Source organism: Puntigrus tetrazona, unplaced genomic scaffold (assembly GCF_018831695.1).
Source record: "Puntigrus tetrazona isolate hp1 unplaced genomic scaffold, ASM1883169v1 S000000009, whole genome shotgun sequence".
NCBI lineage: Eukaryota > Metazoa > Chordata > Actinopteri > Cypriniformes > Cyprinidae > Puntigrus > Puntigrus tetrazona.
In genome coordinates this window covers 63007-85881 of record NW_025047689.1, presented here as the reverse complement: position 1 = coordinate 85881, position 22875 = coordinate 63007, and the positions used below count along the sequence as shown (strand labels likewise).

Sequence of the window (22875 nt, the reverse complement as noted above, 5' to 3'; positions counted from 1 at the left end):
TTTTGTCCACTCTTGAGAGAAGTAATTTGCCTTTTGGAGTAGTTTTTGTTTGGACTGTTATTTTTTTTTTGCCCTGGAAATAAAAGATGTTTTTTTTTTTTACTTTTGTGTCATTTTGGGTTCAACACTTCAGTGGGAGAGTATCTTATTACGGCACTAGAGACCCATGTTCAAGTCCCGGTTCTGACAGAGTCTGAGGATCCATTAGGTGTTTTTTTTATTTCCAGGTGTGTTTTCATGCATCTTCACTGAAGAGATGATTGAGTTTGGTCACACCACCATAAAGTCCAGATCAGTGAAGTGTCTCTGTGATGTTTGTTCTTCTGTAGGTTTCTCTCATCTTCTATGATCATGGAGCTCAACTCAAGTGACCATCAGGTTCTCGGTCATCAGTCTAGACAAGGCCCTTCTCCATTAATTGCTCAGTTTGTCCAGAAGATCAGTTCTAGTAAAAGGTTTGTTTGTTACAAACGTCTTTCATTAAGAGAAAACACGTGCTTCTGTGAATCTTCAAAGCTGCAGATTTTGTTCTGTATAATTCTCCAGATCTGTGTCTCGATACAATGCAGTCTCTGTGGTCTACAGACACTTTCTTGTACTTCATGTGTTTTGAGTGTCACGGCAAAAGCTGTAAATACTGATGTGCATTTTGGTTTGTTTGCAAAAATTTCAACTGACTTTCTAACCCGCTACATAGTAATGTCTTTCTACTTTAAGGACATTGACAAGAATGTAGTGGAGTGAAAAGTATGATATTTGTCTTTTAAAATTTGTAAAGTTAATGTTATAAGTTTCCAGAAAATAAAACAAAATCATTTAAATGTACTTTGTTGCTGTTTAACTCTGCTCCTAATACGTCTCCTGCACATTGACTAGGATATTATCTTTTTGCCTGATGCTTCACAACTATATCATATAAATGAATCCGCTCTGAAGTCTTTGATTCAATGTGTTTGTGTTGTTTGTGATCCTCTCATCATCAGCTGCAGTATCTCTCAGCTGTATCAGTGCAGTCACTGTGACTCTGACTCACAGCTTTTTGTACGACTCTTTATCACTGTGTGAACACACCACCACTATGATAACTCTGACAGTAATAATCTCCTGTATCTTCAGTCTGGACTCCTCTGATGGTCAAAGAGAAATCACTTCCAGATCCACTTCCAATGAATCTAGATGGAGTTCCTGACTGCCGTTGATCTGCTCCATAAATGAGGAGTTTAGGAGCTTCTCCAGGTTTTTGTAGATACCAGCTAAGACATGCTGTACCTCCACAACAGCAGGGAGGACTTGTGCTAGTCGTACACTTTATTTTAACTTCTTCTCCTGTGTTGGCGAGCAGCTGTGAAGGAGTTTGAGTCACTGTCACCTGCCCGATGGATTCTGTCAAGTGAGGAACAGTAGAAGTCAAATACTTTCACAAACTCATTTATCTTTGGAAAATACAGACATAAATAATATTGCAGACCTTGACAAAACACTGCCAGAGTCCAGATCAAGATGATGCTGAAAGTCATGTTTGTTGGTTGATGAAGAAGAGCTCTTGATCATGTCGAGTTCATAGAGATATAAGGCTTGTGCTGTTCATGCAAAACACCCTCAGTATGCAAAAACTAAAGATGAGACAGAAGAATCTCATTTATTGATTCAGAATCAAAGTGTTTAAATTCTAATTTTAGTTTACTGTACTTCACTACTGTAATTATTGAGGTCGATTTAGTCTCCACTTCTATGAAAATGTTTGAGATTGGCGGTTTGAATTTGTGATCTGTGTATTTAATCACTTCATTCATATTATTCTTTTAGTCAGAAACTTAAACAGTATTATTGGCTCAATCTTGATCCATTGCTTTCATGACTCTTCAGTTATAATGAATCTCCTCAGATCTACTACATTATGACAGAAAAGATACACAGAGATCATCACTGCCCTCCACACCTGGATAAAAGAGAAACGTGTGAGATGCTGTTTGATGACTTTAATTGAGTCTTGGGCCCTGTCCACATGAATAAGTGTATTTTCTGAACCCGTTCTCTACTTGTTTGGATGTTTATTCACATTTAAACACAGTATCAGGTCGCTGAAACTGAAACTTGTTCAAAACTCTTTCCAGGGTGAAGATTTTCAGAAAGTAAATGTGTTCGATGTCAGAGTGTAAGATTTTTTTCAGGCGTTAGGTTTTTATAAAATACCTGTTCATGTGTGGACTCGGCTTTAGACTTCAATAAATCCCAGATTGTTAAATTTACAATTAGCAAATGAACCCTGCTTAGTGTTTATATGAGAAACGCTAAAACAGTGTTAAAAGTAGCACTGAAGAAATAGGTGTGTAATAATATCAATAATAATAATAGTATTAAAATAAGCAAAAATGTTAACACAATTAAGCAGCATAATTTATTTATGCCCCAATGAGCAGATAATCTGAATAATTAAATGAAATTAGTCAATTAGGGAGACATGTAAAATGTGCAGAGCTCTGGGTCTCCAGAAACAAGTATAAAAACCACTGCATTAATACCAGCATCCTCTATTCCTTTTCTATTCTATCTACTTGTTTTCTTTTTTCTGTTAATTATGAAATAAGAAAACTCATACTCATACTGTTTTAGGCAAAGGTTTTCATTGCTGCTGTAGAAATAAACCATGCACAGCAAAGTATTATTCATTTATTTTTTAAGTAAATCTGATCTGATAAAATAAGTGTAAGATAAAGTGATTACTTTTCATTTGGTCATGTGATCTCAAGATGGTTGACGCTATAAAGAGGGACCGATATTATGAAAAAACAGAAGCTTTTTCTACTGAGTTTTCAGACACTCACTGCTGACTGTGTCTGTCTGATTTCTGTAGTTCACATTCATCAAAACACATTAAAGCTTCAAATGTTTTGCAGAACATGAACATGCATGAATGAATTCATCTGTGGTCAGAGTCTGAAGATCATTTACATAGAGACACTTTACATGAGAGTGTTTATAGTGCTGTGAGTTTAACACTTCATGACAGAACACAACACAATCTTCATCATCACACAAGACTCAACTACTACAATGAACAACATCCTGTTCCTCATCTGGACCGTTGCAGCTTTTATTCAAGGTGGAATATTTATTTGGCAGCACTTTAGAACAGAGAACACTAATGACTTTTCTTCAATATGTTTATTCTTTTTAATACACTTTCTGTAACAATGGATATTCATTAATTGTTTTTATTTTCTCTTCTTCAGAATCCAGAGAAGTCACTCTGACTCAACCTAAAGTTAAAACTGTCCAACAGGGTCAAAGAGTTACAATAGAGTGTAGTATGGATGTAGCGTTAACGTATGATGACTTAGCCTGGTATCAGCAGAAACCTGGAGAAGCTCCTAAACTCCTGATTCATGACATAAATAACCTTTATTCAGGAACTCCATCTAGATTCAGTGGAAGTGGAACAGCACACACTGGAAAAGATTTCTCTCTGACCATCAGTGGAGTCCAGACTGAAGATACAGGAGATTATTACTGTCAGAGTTATCACTATATCAGTGGTAGTTATGTGTTCACACAGTGATAAAGAGTCGTACAAAAAGCTGTGAGTCAGAGTCACAGTGACTGCACTGATACAGCTGAGAGATACTGCAGCTGATGATGGATGAGATGCATCACTTTTTTCTAGATCACTGTATCACACAACAAAACAATGTTAATGGCACTAAATGTTTTTAGTGTCAAGTACTCAGTAACTATATAATAATATGAGCCAGAAAAAGAATTGATTAGTTCATCTCCTGAGTCTTTTAAACTAATTTCAGTACAGAACCTAAAGAGAGTCCAGAGTCACAGACAACCAATCAGAGCAGAGCTGGCTGGTGTAAGGGAGGGGTTTACAGACATTAAGATCCGAATTGATTCGAATGAACCATATCGAAATCATTGCAAAACTATTCTAATATTTAAAATCTTATGACCTGATGTCACCAAGCCAGCAGAGGGAGCCCTTACCTCTGGGTGATCTGCATTCACTCCCTCTGCGACAACTTCCTGTTCCTGGACTATAAATACTGCAGCAGGCCACTCACCTGCAGGTTGCATTGTTCTGCTGTTTGATTGTTTGGATTGCTATTTGATTATTGTTTCTAGTTCTCTTGGTTTTGACCCTGCCTGTCTTCCGGTATCCTGATTGTTTGCTGCCTCACCTGACCTTCGCCTGTTTTTGGATTTTGTTTTTGCCTTGTCTCCGATACTCCTGTTTGCCCTGTTAGACGCCTGCCTGTTTTGACCATGCCTTCGTTGTTCAATAAAAGCCTGCACATGGATCCGCACGCCTCAGACCCATCGTTCGTGTCACCTGACCTCTATATACCTGTTTGTCGTTGTCTGACCATGTTTCCTAATAAACCCCTGCAGATGATCTGAAAGTTCTTACATTTTTTTTTAAACAAAATAATAACAAATGGAGCAATTAATCACATTTGTTCAGTTACACTTATTTATATAAAATTATTCAAAAAATTATTTTAAAGTCATGCAAAAAAAACACGGTGTGAGTAAAGTATACGATTAAATAATTGTGATTACACAAGTCCTGTAGTAATTAAATACTGGGAATATATAAACCATATAATCTACAAACAACATGAAAAATGAAGACATAACTGAACTGATCTATAAAACATCAGTCAATAAAACATTTTTTGGCACTTAACTAAAATTATATTGCAACCTTCACAGCCTACAAATGAAATAATTTTTTTAAAGAATACAGTTAGAATTATACGTCTATAAAGAGGTCCAAGTTTAAGAATACACTGAAACTAACCTGACAAATGAACTGTTATGTTTGATTTATTCTGTATCTTTCTGAAAGTGTTAAATCTAGATTAAAATGGAGTCTGATTTCGCTTCAAATCTGTGTCCAGCATACAGCAGATCAAACTGAAGACCATGAAATATAGATGAATGATGAAAGACACTGATGTACAAACAACAAACACTGACTGTGAGCCTAAACTTCACAAAAACTATAAACTGATTCTTCAAATCTGATTGGTTAATCACAGAGTTGTTTCAGGATGAACAAAGACGTCCCACTCAGCTAAACCAGGTTACAGGTAACTAAGTTAGGGACATGTTTAGTGATATGAGTAGATTTAAGAGATGGGTCAACAGTATAATTATGAATATAACTACAGAAAATAATTAAAGATGTAACTATATAGGTATTTTAAAAACTATAAAAATATTTACATTTTACGATGAGTACATTATATAAAATTATTGATTTAAATGTAAGTACATAGTAGTTAAAAAGTACTTAAAAGTAGTTAAGGCCAACTATAAAGTGTGACTAAATATCTTAATTAGAAACTGAAATAAATGATTGATAAATGTCTCTGTAAAACTGATCACTTTCTAAAAGAAGAGAGAACTGTTAACATGGTGCTAGTTTTTCATGAACAAGCAGCACACAACCTTTTAAATCTAGTGAGTGATATATAACTGAGAGAAATAATTATAACTGGGCTGTATTTCTTTAGTACATCATGTATGTAATAATCTGTGAAGTGTTTGATTCAGTGAGTTTGTGTTGTTTGTGATCCTCTCATCATCAGCTGCAGTATCTCTCAGCTGTATCAGTGCAGTCACTGTGACTCTGACTCACAGCTTTTTGTACGACTCTTTATCACTGTGTGAACACCCAGCTACCACTGATATAGTGTGCACTCTGACAGTAATAATCTCCTGTATCTTCAGTCTGGACTCCACTGATGGTCAGAGAGAAATCACTCCCTGATCCACTTCCACTGAATCTAGATGGAGTTCCTGACTGGAGTCTGTTAGCTCTATATATCAGGAGTTTAGGAGCTTCTCCAGGTTTCTGTAAGTACCAGGACAGACATGGTGATGGGCTGCAGCCTGTTAAAGGAGTGCTGGCGGTGCATCTCATCACTACAGTCTTTTCTAGTTCAGTTGTTTGAACTTCAGGAGTTTGAGTAACTGTGATCTGTCCACTGGAGCCTGAGAGAGAAATGTACTATAATTAATGTATACGCATCAAGACAATGTTTTAGTATAACGTAGGCCTATACTTTAGCTAACTTTATTAATTATACTGTTTTCAAGCTCTCATCATGTACCTTGTGTACAGCACAGCAATGTCCAGATGAGGATGAGGATGTTGTTCATTGTAGTAGTTGAGTCTTGTGTGATGATGAAGATTGTGTTGTGTTCTGCTCTCAGTCATGAAGTGTTAAACTCACAGCACTATAAACACTCTCAGAGCACTGAAGCATGTCTGATGATGTAAAGAAGTGGGCGGAGTTTAGCTTGAGCTGCTGACAAAATATTAAAAACTTTACAGATAATATTTAACTTTGAAAATAATGTTTTGAACCAGTTGTGATAATAACATGTGGATTCTTTGTAAAACATATTTTGTTTATGTTTCGCTGGCTGATATGACTTTAATATTTGACTTTATATTAATATCTATCAGTGTGTATGTGGTGTTTTTAGTTTTCAGCGCTGATGTAGAAATAACATTCACAGTCATCCATGATGCATTTATTCATGAAGTTAAAGTATCTGAGTGTTACCAAGATAAAGTGAGTAGTTTCCGTCAGGTCATGTGATCTCAACATACATGGACCAACATTATCTTCATGTCATCTTTAAACAGCACTAATAATTGAATTAATAAAATGACATACTACTATCTTAAAATCAGTTTTACTGTATTTAGATGAAATCAGGAAACGTTGATATCATGTGTTTTCAGTGTTGATGTGAAATGTTTTCATGTGCTCTAGTTCTCCTCGTGACTGAATAAAGATCATCAGGACTGTGTCAATGAGTCTGGATTTAAACAAACAAGCCTGAAATGACCAGAAATACTGATTCATTTGTCTGAAGCTGCGGGTTTTTCTGTGAATCATGACGATTGAGCACATAATAATAACATAAATATGATTATGATGAACCATACAACATCGTCAGTGATAGAAGAGGTCAAAGGTCACCTCAGAGGTCACAGCTCGTCACATGCATTTCTTTAAAAAGTGTTTTATCAGCACATGACAGGATTTTGTGTGAAAGTGTTTTCTTGTACTTTTTAAAAACTATTTTCTGTCACACTGAGTGTTCATCATCTGAGGTGTTTCTCTCTCAGTGTGTTGAAGTGTTTGTGTCTCTGCTGGAGTTTGTGTTCACTCGAGTGAAGAGAGGTTTTTGTACGAGTCTTTCATTAGATCGTATCACTGTGGTGGACTTTCGGTGGAGGAACTAAACTGGTGCTCGGTAAGTCTTTTTAATTCTCCAAACATACAATTTATGAATAAAATATTTATTACTGGTTTATTTTCTTCATTAGTTTTAACTCTGTGTTCATACGTAACTAAACTTCTTTTGTAGATATACAAAAATAAACAGATTTGATATCAGAATATATATAGCAGCTACTTTCTGTAGTTCAGTCAGTGATTCTGAATCTCGTTTGCTATCGTTGTTTTTATAATTCAGTCATTTTAAAAACAAGAACGATTTGTCAAAAAATATATAAATTCTGTTTATTCAGTATTTTCTAATTATAAAAACATATATTATTTTTAGTTACAAAATCTTTGTTTAAATTTTAGTTATAAAGAACTGAAAGGTTGAAAAATATCTAAAAGAGATTTTTCTTTGGGATGTAAAACCTAATGAAATTTAAGCAGTCGGTGTCTTCTGTGTTTAATTTCATTCATGAGATTGAATTGAAGAATTGAAATATAAAGTGAGTCTGTAACTTGTATATTGTGTGTATATCAGCTCATTTCTAATGTTTTCTAATATATTCAGCAACATAATATTAACTTCATCTGAACTGTGTCACAACATTTCATCTTAAATTAGTCACATTTTTAGCTGTATTAAAAAAAATAAAACATGAGAGGACTATTTAGCGCTGGTTCTTATAATTCAGTGCTTTTAAATACAGGAACGATTTGTAAAAACCAAAAAAGAAAGAAAGAAAAAAAAAGAATTTATAAATTCAGTTGATTCAGTTGTTTTCTAATTACGAACAAAAGTGATATAATTTTAGTCACAAAATCTCTGTTTAAATTTCATTTATAAAGAATTAAAAAATATTCAACAGAAAAAAACCCACTAATCAGTCGGTGTCTTGTGTGTTTAGTTTCATTTATGACGTCTAATTGAATTAAAATGTATAGTGATTCTGTAACTTCTATATTGTGTGTATATCAGCTCATTTCTAATGTTTTCTATTATAATCAGCAACATAACTTAACTTCATCTGAACTGTGGTCACAACATTTTAGACTACTGGAACACTACTGGAATCGAAGCGGTCAGTGCCCTGCTTTAGTTTAGTTTTCTTTCTGAAGTTTGATATAAATGTAGGCAGTGATCGTGTAGTTTGTGTTTATCACATGAACTGTGATGAGATGGTGATCGTGACTGCGCTCCTCACGTCTGCTGCTGAAAGTCCTGTAGAAATGCTGTGAACGCTGCAGAAGAGTGTGTTTGTGAATGTGTTGTGTTTGTCTCCTGCAGCTGGTCCCACAGAGAAGCCCTCGGTGTCTCTGCTGCCGCCCTCTTCTCTGCAGATCTCTGGAGACTCAGCCGCACTGCTCTGCCTGCTCAGCTCTTACTCTCCACAGGGGGCGCAGGTGAGCTGGACGCTGGACGACTCAGAGGTCACCGAGGGGTCGTGACCAGCGCAGAGAGCGAGCGGGACGGCCTCTACAGCCGCAGTAGCGTCCTGACCCTCAGCAAAGCACGCTGGGAAAAGGGAGAGAAGTACGTCTGCAGAGTAACACATGATGGAGCTTCTCGTGACGTCTCGTTCCACAAGAGTCGCTGTTAGTCGCTCGCAGTGCTGATGTTTCTCTCCTGAAGATGAGCCGTATCTGAGTGTCCTGTGTCAGGCAGGATTCACGTGAGTCTAGTGCTGCAGCTGTAGTCATTTACTGTAACTCAAGACTGAAAGAGAGCTCTAGTGTCAAAGCACTGGCTGATCTTTCAATCTGCTGTGTTTGCTGCAACATTCAATAAAGCTTCTCAACAAGCTCCGTTTGTGTCCGACCACATCATTCCACAACTAACAGATCAAGACGCATGTAGTGTTTTTCACAAGCTCCATCAGTAGCAGTAAATGGAGTCAAATAAAGCTCTTGGGGTTTGAACATGGTCTCTGGAGACAGAGCTGCTCTATTCTGAGACCGTCACAATCACTCCACCCTGACCATGAAAATGAGATTTTCAGACCGTTTGATTGGTCCATAATCTGGACGGAAACAGATGGGTTTCGCTTCTCTAGTCAAGCAGAACAGATGTTACTCTCAGTATATTTAAATAGCGCTATTCTAATTTTTATTTTGACAAAATAAATATATTTGGAAATATAATATATAAGGAAATATATTCTAGTGCAGGAGTATAATATCTTGACCAAAACATAACAAATAAAAGATCAGTGAAATTATCTTTTTAACCATTTCTAGAACATTTCATTTATACTTGTATGACTTAAAATAACACCATAAATAGAACATCATTGAATATATAAGCAGCGAAAATACAATTTTCTGAAGAAACAATGCAGAAGTGAACAGTATATTTACAAACTTAAGCCTCCGAGTGTCTGAAGCAAACAAAGAAAAAGAAGAGTTTAAATGTGATTTTCATCTTATCTTTGAGTGTGACTTATATTTTCTTCAGCTGTGTTTCAGACTCTGTAGAAGTTATAGACTGCTTTATCACACACACGGCCTGTGAAAGACAAGAAGAGTCCATCAATGCTTTACAGGTTTGCATCTGTGTTTTAATTTTATACGTCTGTATCTAGACCCGTGGATTACAGACATAAGACATCAAATTAATAGTGATAGGCTAATAACACACACAGAAATAAATCTAATAAAAGAAATAAATAAACATAGCTAAATAAATTAATAATATTAACATTTTAAGAACATCTTAAGAATGCACTTTTAGCAAATAGCACTTATACCTGTAGTGTACTTATGTAGTGAATTAATGTGCTTCATAAAATATATTAAAAAGCAAACTGAAACTCATTATACACTCATTACATAAATATTATACAGCAACCAGGTTAAGGCCTGCTTAATAACTGTTACTTTAAACCCATTAAAAGGATGGTTTTGCTATTTTCATACACAAAGAAAAACATACAATATACTTCAATTAATAGTAAAATAAGTATGTTTTATATAAATATAGTGAAACTTCACTTAAGTTGTGCTTGTCTTAAATATATTTCTTAAAAGACAGAAGAAGTGATTGAATGAATTGATTGACATCATATTTAACTAAAACACATCAGGAATATAATATTTGTGTTGTAATGATATCGTGTTATGAGTGTGTGTTCTCTGATCAGTGTTGTGTGTGATTGTGTTGTAGAGCAGCTGCAGTATCTCTCAGCTGTATCAGTGCAGTCACTGTGACTCTGACTCACAGCTTTTTGTACGACTCTTTATCACTGTGTGAACACCCAGCTATTACTGATATAGTTTATAGCCATACAGTAATAATCTCCTGTATCTTCAGTCTGGACTCCACTGATGGTCAGAGAGAAATCAGTTCTGGATCCACTTCCACTGAATCTAGATGGAGTTCCTGACTGGAGGCTGTTTATGTAATAAATGAGGAGTTTAGGAGCTTCTCCAGGTTTCTGCTGATACCAAGACACACAGTTACCACAGCGAGTAAGTGTTTGACTAGTTTTACAGCTGATCGTAACAGTTTCTCCTTGTTTGATGGATTTTATTTCTGGATTCTGAGTCACTGTCATTTGTCCCCAGCTCTCTGAAATAAGACATTTTAGCTGTTTAGTGAACATTTTGACCAAATATTATACTATAACTTTTCATAAAATATTTACCCTGAATACAGAGAGTCAGAGTCCAGATGAGGATGAGGATGTTGTTCATTGTAGTAGTTGAGTCTTGTGTGATGATGAAGATTGTGTTGTGTTCTGCTCTCAGTCATGAAGTGTTAAACTCACAGCACTATAAACACTCTCATGTAAAGTGTCTCTATGTAAATGATCTTCTTCAGACACAGAATGGCTGTCAGTCTCAGACCGCAGATGAATTCATTCAGTCACGTTATTCATATATTCTATAGACTTATTTTGTATGTAAATATTCTCTTTCTCATGGAGCGGGAGTGTCTCTCTCAGTTTTAGAGGAACTACATTTTATCTTTTATCAGACATTCGATCAAGGCCTGAGTTTCATTTTTGAGAGGGGAACTTTTCTAAAATATGCCATTAAATGTTTGATCCTGCTGTGTATTTTTGTTTTTACAATGGAGAGATTGTTGAGCGTGTATTAGTTCAGTCTCTGAAGAAAACACCAGTGTGTAATGTTTTAAAGACTTACTGTAATGACGGGTCAGAGGCGGTTGGATCCATGTGCGACAAGGTTTAATCGTAGTCAAACGGGCACGGTCAAAACAGGAGGAAACAGGGCAAGAAGGGAGATCCAGAAGACAAAACGATAACAGGCAATAGGTCAGTAGGCAGGCAGAGAACAATCACAGAAACGGATACAGTCAAGGTCGGCAACAGATAAACTAGAAAAGAATAAACGCTCGGAATTGCTGTGTAGACAAACAAGACTTCGCATTGAATGTCCGTGGGGAAGTTCATTATAAAGGGCGTGGTGAATAAGAAACACCTTGCAGCACTAATCAGCCCAAGGCACAGGGTTGTGGGAAACTGAGTCCAAAGTGATCAATACTCCGGTGAGAGCTCCCTCCGGTGGTGGTTGAAGAGAGCCACAGAGGTGCTGTTTGTGACACTTATAACTAATTATAGCTTTTAGTGACAATGCGAAGTTTTCAAATGATTTTGTAAGTTATTGAAGAAATTTTAACTGTACCTGACCTTAATCATTATTACTATTTTATGTGCGCCGGACTGTCAGTATCCTTCCCTGACCGTCATGTGTGTCCTGTCTTTGTTTAATGTTTCTTTCTTTGTGTTTGTCATGTGCTTCTCTTCTTCTGTCTCCTTGTTTCCTGTTACCACAGACTCTTGTTTAGTCCTCGTTTGTCTGAGTCTTGTCTTCTGTTCCTCGTGTTCTCTGTACCTTTATAATGTCCTTGTCTTCTCTCTTGTGTTGTTAGTTTAATAACTCTACCTGTTGTGTTAACATCAGTGTTTGCTACTGTGTCTCCTCAATCTCAGAGTCTTTGATTATTCCCTGTCTGAGTTGTTTTTGTTTTCTTGGTTTTTGTCAGTCATCTGTCCTGTCCTGTCCTGTCCTGTCCTGTCCGGTCCTGTCCAGCTGGCTGTGGACTGGCTTCACCTCAATACTATCAGAGCTCCGGTCATTATCTTCTCTGTGTCTTCACCTCTCTGGTCAACCGTCATCTGGGGCTGGACTCAGTCTCCTCTCAGCCTGACTACTGTCTGGACTGTGTTCACTTCTCTCATCTAGTCTACCTGTTTCTTAAATAAAGCTGTTGACACTCACCGTGTTTTTGAGTCCTCTCTTCAGATCCCTGACACGACATCAGCTTGAGTTCAGTTTATGAGAACAGCTTCTAATTCTCTATTAACACACAAGTATGAAGAAAACAACACACATATAAATAACTGTATTGTTTGTCCTGAATCTTATTGTTAGTTGAGTATTAAACTCAATCACACACCGTTTAAACCAGTCTTAAGTTGCTGAAGAATATCTGTAACAATAGGCAAAAACACATTGTATTTGTCACGAACAGCACCTCTGTGGCTCTCTCCGACCACCACCGGAGGGAGCTCTCACCGGAATACTGATCGCCAAGGACTCAATTTCCCACAACCCTGTGCCTTGGGCTGATTAGAGCCACCAGGTGTTTCTCATTAGACTCAGCCTTTATAATGAACTTCCCCACGATCACTCTTTGCGAAGTCTTGTTTGTGTATACTGCAATTCCGAGCGTTTACTCTTGTTTTGATTATCTGTTGCCGACCCTGACAGTGTTCGTTTCTGTGATTGTTCTCTGCCTGCCTACTGACCTATTGCCTGTTATCGTTTTGTCTTCTGGATCTACTGTATTGCTCTGTTTATTCCTGTTTTGACCCTGCCTGCCTGACCACGATTAAACCCTGTCGCACATGGATCCAACCATCTTTGACCAATCATTACAGTATTGGTCAAAATGAATGATGTTTCTGTTATTCCTAAAATCATTAATACACTGTTAACCGTGGGACCTTTCAGAAGATTTAGCACAGGTGCACTCCAGTCAAAGTGTAGAAACATCTCAAAGATGATCAGTGGAAACAAAATGAAAAAAACTCAATTTTGAGTGTCACGGTAAAAGCTGTAAATACTGATGTACATTTTGGTTTGTTTGTTCGTTATTTGTATAATGAATTTGCAAAGATTTCAAACAAACATCTTTCACATTGCTTCAAGTCAAACACCTGCTGTGTGTGTGTGTGTTTTAAGAAAAGCTTAACTGTTGTTCTGTGGCATTATAGGTCATATTTACAGAATCCTGTAATATTGTGAAAAATATATATCACAATATTAACTTCTTATTTGTCTTTAAAATGTTATGAAATTAACGTTATAAGTTTCCAGAAAAAAAAAGCAACCACTCAAAAAACCTCATGAAAATGTACTTTGTTGCTGTCCATCTCTGCTCCTAATAAATCCCTGCACATTGACTAAGATCTTATCTTTTTGCCTGATGCTTTACAACTATACTCACACCCCACATTTATAAGGTACACCTTACTAGTACCAGGTTGGACCCCTTTTTGCCTTCAGAACTGCCTTAATCCTTCATGGCATAGATTCAACAAGGTACTGGAAACATTCCTCAGAGATTTTGGTCCATATTTACATGATAGCATCAAGCAGTTGCTGCAGATTTGTCAGCGGCACATCCATGATGTGAATCTCCCGTTCCACCACATCCCAAGGGTGCTCTATTGGATTGAGATCTGGGAACTGTGGAGGCTATTTGAGTACAGTGAACTCATTGTCATGTTCAAGAAACCAGTCTGTGATGATTCACGCTTTATGACAAGGTTGTGTTATCCTGCTGGACGTAGCCATCAGAAGATACACCATGGTACACTGGGTCATAAAGAGATGGACATGGTCAGCAACAATACTCAGGTAAACTGTGGCATTGACACAATGCTCAATTGGTACTATTAGGTCCAAAGTGTGCCAAGAAAATATCCCCCACACCATTACACCATTACACCACCACCACCACAAGCCTGAACCGGTGATACAAGGCAGGATGGATGCATGCTTTCATCCTGTTGGCGCCAAATTCTGATCCTACCATCCGAATGTCGCAGCAGAAATCCAGATTTCTCCAATCTTCTATTAGAAATTAGCGTTAACGAGCAGTTGGACAGGTGTACCTAATAAAGTGGCCGGTGAGTGTATTTGAAATATAAGGCAGCAGGCCTTAACATGATTACTGAATATCATGATGATCATATTAAAACACTGTATTATTTTCATCAGGAATATTCATCAGAGATCAGTCCTAGACACTGAACAGATGTTAGTTGTTTTAATAAGATGTGATAATCATCATGAGCTGGTCTGCTTGTGTAACTCTCTCTCTATTTGACACAGACAAGAGTTATTTCTGTGTATGACCAGATGAATCAGAAGACTAAGTTCTTCTACAGAGAATAAGGATTTCAAAACAACAGTGAACCACTCACATAACATATTAGGTTTGACTGAATATATTCGTTTTCTTTGAAAGTGTCAATAAATGTGTCACCACGTCACCTTACGCCTCACTGGCAATTAAATGAACCCAAAATACAACTTTACCATTTATATTTCACTTGTATGAATATGTACGTAACATTTTACCAAAAATAAATATGAAATAAATGTTTTAACTCACCAAGACTTGATGAAGTTGAATAATTTAATTTTTTTATGTCTTAAAGACTTTGTCACTTCTTCTTTTGTTGCTTATACATATGGTAGAAATTAAATTTGGTTTATGTTTTTTCTTCACCAAAATATCTGAAGTGTTAATGAGCTTATGCGATGACGAGACCTTATCAACTGCGTCACACGTTATAAATCAGTTCAACAATCTCTTCTTCTCATACAATTAGATTCTTCACTCAATAAATTCTCTCTAACCACATATAACTTTCATTTTAGTCCGAAATCACCACTTGACAAAAAAAGAGTATTATTTTTCTCAGGAGAGCTATAACTATATTATTTTATTCACTATTTAAATGCCCATGAAAGCTATATAAAATATATGTAATAAAGAAAATATAATCTTATATATCTCCTTCAATCATATGTTAATGCTTTTGGTGACACGGATTACAATTAAATTCAAATCAACTTTTTATTTAATTTATGTGTCTAGTTTTTAAATCTCAATCAATCTTTTGGAACTAAAGCATGTGAGAGAAGAGTTGCTCTTATAGTTATAATGAATTAATTAGAAATCTAGTGTATGTAATGCATATAAATCTAGTAGTATTTAGACACACTCAGACATCAAGAACAGCATGTTAATCTCAACGACGCTGACAATCAAAAAATGCTTCATGCTGCAGTGCATGCTGGGTAACTCCACAGTAAAAACTCCCATCATGTAATACAGTATAAAACATTATCTTCATATTAGTCACCACTTTTGAGGATCATATGATAAATGTTCATGTTTAAAAGCCTCAGCTGATACTGATGTTTTTTTCACAATAATTAAGCATTACAGTGGTGTTAATAGGAAACGTTTTTTAAAGTAATAATAACCGAATATCAGTCAATAAACCAAATAGAAACACCTTCATGATGTTCATTCAAATGCTTGATGAGCAGAAAAAGCTGAATTGCTTTCTCAAGTTTTAACTCAGCTCTGCACTAACGTTTATTGTGAAACACAACTGTAAGTGTATAAAAGCAAATTGAAGTAAAAGTAAAAGAGTCAAAAGCCCAAATCTCCACGACGGTGATTTGAACCAATAAAACATCAACTTCTGATCCTCTGTCATTCTCAGTTGACTCAGTTTAATAGAAGTTAATAGTGATAAGAGTTAATAAAAAAGTAAGTAATCAGAGTTAATACATTTTTTTGAGTCATTTCCAGTCAATAATTCAGTCTATAATTTTACTGAATTGTAAGAAAACTGTGAAAAAGGAGATGAACTAGTTTTATTCTGGACTGAAAGGACAGGAGGACTCTGCTGTTTCTCTTCTCAAGTATTTTCAGATTTCATTCATAGTTTAATGCTGGAACATTTTAAATGAAGAATTAAAAATATCCAAAATGATGTTATGAGTGAAAAACACAAGACCCAGAAAGACTCATAAACTTTAATATTATTGAGTGAAAGAGACTGTTATGAGAAATAATAACCTTATCATCAGCTGCAGTATCTCTCAGCTGTATCAGTGCAGTCACTGTGACTCTGACTCACAGCTTTTTGTACGACTCTTTATCACTGTGTGAACACATATTTACTGTTTGGGTAGTGAAAACTCTGACAGTAATAATCTCCTGTATCTTCAGTCTGGACTCCTCTGATGGTCAGAGAGAAATCAGTTCTGGATCCACTTCCACTGAATCTAGATGGAGTGTTTGACTCTCTCTGGTTTGCTGAATGAATCAAGAGTTTAGGAGCTTCTCCAGGTTTCTGCTGGTACCAGGCCATACATGTATATGAACCTACACAGCCATTGCTCACTATTGTGTTAGTTTTGCAGGTTATAGTGACTGATTCATCAATCTGAACTGTTTTTACAGAGGGAGTCTGAGTCACAGTCACTTGTCCGCTGAGACCTGTTAGAAACATAGCAAGAGTTTAAAACACAGGATCTATGTAAAAATGTCACTTTTTATAGTAATTACACCATTTTTACATCACCATGTATAAATATACAGAGAGTCCAGATGAGGATGAGGATGTTGTTCATTGTAGTAGTTGAGTCTTGTGTGATGATGAAGATTGTGTTGTGTTCTGCTCTCAGTCATGAAGTGTTAAACTCACAGCACTATAAACACTCTCATGTAAAGTGTCTCTATGTAAATGATCTTCAGAGGTCGGGGAGGCAGCAGAAAGAGTCTCTTGTTGTCTTTGGAGTAAACAGGAGGAGTTGAGCTGAAGTCAGGAGAAGATGGCACTTTAACTGCTGACCCATCAACTGAAGACGTCGTGGTTCAGGGTCGAAACGTTTGAGGAAGTTTGGACACCACCTGACGATCTTTCTCTGGCTGAAAGCTGGAGTCAAAAGACTGTGATGTTGTTAGCACACAGATCTAATAACAAACAATGAACTTCTACATTCTACCAATATATGATTGTTGAGAATCAGTTTTTGAATCATTGTGTGACAACATAATGTTTTAAACGTTTAATCTTTAAAGGAACACTTTTTTGTGGATACTTCATTGGTTCTTGTGACACACACACACACACACACACACACACACACACACACACACACACACACACACACACACACACACACACACACACACACACACACACACACACACACTCTCTCACACACACACACACACACACACACACACACACACACACACTCTCTCTCACACACACACACACACACACTTTCACACACACACACACACACACACACTCACACACACACACACACACACACACACACACACACACACTCTCTCACACACACACACACACACACACACACACACACTCTCTCACACACACACACACACACACACACACACACACACACACACACACACACACACACACACACACACTCTTCACTGGTGTCTGATAATAGATTTATTGAGATAAAGATGAGTGATAATCAGCTGGTCATGTGATCTCAACGTAAGATATTGACACATAAGTTACTGCAAAAACATGAATAAATAATGAATAAATGATTAGTTAAATGTGTAAATAGAGTCAGTTCAGGTCATTTAGTGCACATTTTAACTCTTCATGAAGGTACTAATGATTTATAATCATTTTCAAATATTTTTATGTACAGATTTGACTGTAATCATGTTTATGTGAATTAATATTCACTAATGATGTGTGTTTCTCTCTCAGTGTGTTGAAGTGTTTGTGTCTCTGCTGGAGTTTGTGTTCACTCGAGTGAAGAGAGGTTTTTGTACGAGTCTTTCATTAGATCGTATCACTGTGGAGGACTTTCGGTGGAGGAACTAAACTGGTGCTCGGTAAGTCTTTTAATTCTCCAAACATACAATTTATGAATAAAATATTTATTACAGGTTTATTTTCTTCATTAGTTTTAACTCTGTGTTCATACGTAACTAAACTTCTTTTGTAGATATACAAAAATAAACAGATTTGATATCAGAATATATATAGCAGCTACTTTCTGTAGTTCAGTCAGTGATTCTGAATCTCGTTTGATATCGTTGTTTTTATAATTCAGTCTTTTTAAAAACAAGAACGATTTGTCAAAAAATATATAAATTCAGTTGATTCTGTATTTTCTAATTATAAAAACATTATTTTTAGTTACAAAATCTTTGTTTAAATTTTAGTTATAAAGAACTGAAAAGTTGAAAAATATCTAAAAGAGATTTTTCTTTGGGATGTAAAACCTAATGAAATTTAAGCAGTCGGTGTCTTCTGTGTTTAATTTCATTCATGAGATTGAATTGAAGAATTGAAATATAAAGTGAGTCTGTAACTTGTATATTGTGTGTATATCAGCTCATTTCTAATGTTTTCTAATATATTCAGCAACATAATATTAACTTCATCTGAACTGTGTCACAACATTTCATCTTAAATTAGTCACATATTTAGCTGTATTTAAAAAAATAAAACATGAGAGGACTATTTAGCGCTGCTTCTTATAATTCAGTGCTTTTAAATACAGGAACGATTTGTAAAACCAAAAAGAAAGAAAGAAAAAAAACGAATTTATAAATTCAGTTGATTCAGTTGTTTTCTAATTACGAACAAAAGTGATATAATTTTAGTCACAAAATCTCTGTTTAAATTTCATTTATAAAGAATTAAAAATATTCAACAGAAAAAAACACTAATCAGTCGGTGTCTTGTGTGTTTAGTTTTATTTATGACGTCTAATTGAATTAAAATGTATAGTGATTCTGTAACTTCTATATTGTGTGTATATCAGCTCATTTCTAATGTTTTCTATTATAATAACAACATAACTTAACTTCATCTGAACTGTGGTCACGACATTGACCAGAATATTTATCCTAAAACACTAAACTACTGGAATCGAAGGCGGTCAGTGCCCTGCTTTAGTTTAGTTTTATTTCTGAAGTTTGATATAAATGTAGGCAGTGATCGTGTAGTTTGTGTTTATCACATGAACTGTGATGAGATGGTGATCGTGGATCGCGCTCCTCACGTCTGCTGCTGAAAGTCCTGTAGAAATGCTGTGAACGCTGCAGAAGAGTGTGTTTGTGAATGTGTTGTGTTTGTCTCCTGCAGCTGGTCCCACAGAGAAGCCCTCGGTGTCTCTGCTGCCGCCCTCTTCTCTGCAGATCTCTGGAGACTCAGCCGCACTGCTCTGCCTGCTCAGCTCTTACTCTCCACAGGGGCGCAGGTGAGCTGGACGCTGGACGACTCAGAGGTCACCGAGGGGTCGTGACCAGCGCAGAGAGCGAGCGGGACGGCCTCTACAGCCGCAGTAGCGTCCTGACCCTCAGCAAAGCACGCTGGGAAAAGGGAGAGAAGTACGTCTGCAGAGTAACACATGATGGAGCTTCTCGTGACGTCTCGTTCCAGAAGAGTCGCTGTTAGTCGCCGCAGTGCTGATGTTTCTCTCCTGAAGATGAGCCGTATCTGAGTGTCCTGTGTCAGGCAGGATTCACGTGAGTCTAGTGCTGCAGCTGTAGTCATTTACTGTAACTCAAGACTGAAAGAGAGCTCTAGTGTCAAAGCACTGGCTGATCTTTCAATCTGCTGTGTTTGCTGCAACATTCAATAAAGCTTCTCAACAAGCTCCGTTTGTGTCCGACCACATCATTCCACAACTAACAGATCAAGACGCATGTAGTGTTTTTCACAAGCTCCATCAGTAGCAGTAAATGGAGTCAAATAAAGCTCTTGGGGTTTGAACATGGTCTCTGGAGACAGAGCTGCTCTATTCTGAGACCGTCACAATCACTCCACCCTGACCATGAAAATGAGATTTTCAGACCGTTTGATTGGTCCATAATCTGGACGGAAACAGATGGGTTTCGCTTCTCTAGTCAAGCAGAACAGCAGATAAACTATTACTAATTCAGACAGAAACAGGAACGTTATTATTGGCTTAAGTCTGAATCATTTTTTTAAAAATCCACCGATAATAAGTGGGATTAACTGAAATAAGCCTGGATTATTTGGTAAACCGCTCATGTGTGGACTTCAATAAATCTTCAATAAATAAGTCTCGTATTTCAATAAATCTCAGAGTGTTAAATTAATAATTAATACTTCTCAGTGTTTATAAGAAAATCACTGGAATGGTGTTAAAAGTAACACTGAATCATTGTTGGTGTTAATTTGATAATTAAGTGTTAATAAGCAGAATCGAGGAAAGAGAAACAACAAGAACAGAAATAAAGAGAAGAGACCAAAAGAAACACAACAAATAAAACTGAACTACAGACACAGCTTTAGATGAAATCATCTGAAATCTCTTAAGATCTCATCAGACAATGATTAAACATTGATCTTCTTCTTCTTATTATTATTATTTAAAAAGCAGAAACTGACAATTTAGCAGCATAATATATTAATGCTATAATGCATGCTGAGAAACATGAATGAGATTTATGTTGGCTCCCATCATGCAATGTGATATAAAGCTTTTTTGTTGATTAAAGGGTCAGAGATTTAACTTAATATTATAACAGAAACAGGACTCTAGTCAAATTATGAATGTGGTGACCTGGGGACATTTTTCATTTTATTAATAATTTTAAAGATGCAGACTTTGATGTGAGTCTCATATCAGCCCTCAGTGTGTGATCTTGATAAACAAGACAAATTAATACTAGACTTTACAATTATCACATAATGAATGAATGATAATATGATGCACTGTATATGCCTATTAAATAAATATTAGTATGTATATGTAAATAATTAAATATCTGAAATTTGTTTGTGATCCTCTCATCATCAGCTGCAGTATCTCTCAGTTGTATCAGTGCAGTCACTGTGACTCTGACTCACAGCTTTTTGTACGACTCTTTATCACTGTGTGAACACATAACTACTACTGATATAGTGTGCACTCTGACAGTAATAATCTCCTGTATCTTCAGTCTGGACTCCTCTGATGGTCAGAGAGAAATCACTGTCAGATCCACTTCCACTGAATCTAGATGGAGTTCTGACTGGAGTCTGTTTATTAAATATATCAGGAGTTTAGGAGCTTCTCCAGGTTTCTGTAAGTACCAGTGTAACTCATCACCACCATACACTCTGCTGCTGGTTTTACAGTTTATTGTGACGTCTTGTCCTTGAGCTGTTGTTATTAATGATGGACTCTGAGTTACAGTGATCTGTCCTCTACACTCTGAAGAAGAAAACAAAAATAACATTTAAATATTTGATGTACATTTCACATTTCAAAGAATGAATAATAATAATCATGTTTTATCACACAAACCTTGAGCAAACAGCGTGAGAGTCCAGATGAGGATGAGGATGTTGTTCATTGTAGTAGTTGAGTCTTGTGTGATGATGAAGATTGTGTTGTGTTCTGCTCTCAGTCATGAAGTGTTAAACTCACAGCACTATAAACACTCTCAGAGCACTGAAGCATGTCTGATGATGTAAAGAAGTGGGCGGGGTTTAGCTTGAGCTGCTATCTCTGCTAATTAAGTAACTGATAAATCAGTATAAATGATTATAGTTTGTTATATTAATTGCAATATATGTTTAAAAAAAGAAGAAATTATTTTTTAGAGAATTTAGAATGCTACAATATTTACATTTTTCCAACATTATCATCAACAGCAGAAACAACATTAAAATATTTAAAATGGTTTTTCAATGTTTGAATAAACAGACAATATTGATTCAAAGATTCAACGTTAATTCTTACACTGAAACAATGACATTTTGATACGGAAAATCACTTTATGTGGCCTTTTTGTCATTACTATGAAGATCAACTTATAGAGTCAATTATAGTTTCAAGTATTTCTTTTATATTTTACACTGTGAATGGGACAATAAAGCCATCCCTACCCTAACCCTATCCAACACATTTTGATTAATTCCTCTTTTTTAATGAGATTTAAAAGGGAGGGAAAAAATTGTCAGGTTTGAACCAGAGTCACTTGCATAAAAACATTACAGCACACACATCTGCCCCGGAGCTGATGTTTCTGTTAATAGACACTACATTTATTAGCAAACACTTATTAATTTGTGTATTTGCATAATGCTGGACTTGATTTTAGAACCTTTTCTTTTATCATTTCATGCAGGTTTCCTTACAATGTTACATCCCTATCATTGTATTCTTCTTCTTTATACTGTTCAGTGCTTTGATGCAACCTGTGATGTTAAAAGCACTATATAAATAAAAAATGATTGATTTATTGATTGATTGATAACCTCGTAACGCTTGTGAAAGAGCAACAGTTGACACGAATGTGAAAGAAACAGTAAAGACATGACTGAGAAAGCTTGTGTACGTTCACCAGAGTACATTTAGATCTGGACAGATCTCATGGAGAGACGGGAAAGGTCGACTTCTTGAGACTGACTCTGAGAACAATCTTACTCTTATCTTTATATGAAGTGCTGGTGGTCTTATGTCACTGCAAGAGTGTGTACGGTGGGTTCTTAAAGCAGTTTCATATTCTTGACAGGGTATTAAAGGGGTGTTTCTGTTT

General features: G+C 36.2%; 1 pseudogene and 2 gene segments (V, D, J or C); 2 read left to right on the top strand and 1 right to left on the bottom strand.

Moving 5' to 3' along the window:
- The window catches only part of LOC122332361, a gene marked incomplete at its 5' end in the record, with an annotated part of 51421 nt that overhangs the window by 9758 nt on the left and 18788 nt on the right, over positions 1–22875 (top strand).
- On the bottom strand, positions 1055–1526 carry LOC122332349. The segment is given in 2 exon segments: positions 1055–1383; positions 1469–1526. Coding segments are annotated over 2 exon segments (378 nt in total).
- Positions 2964–9057, top strand: LOC122332335 (annotated as a pseudogene).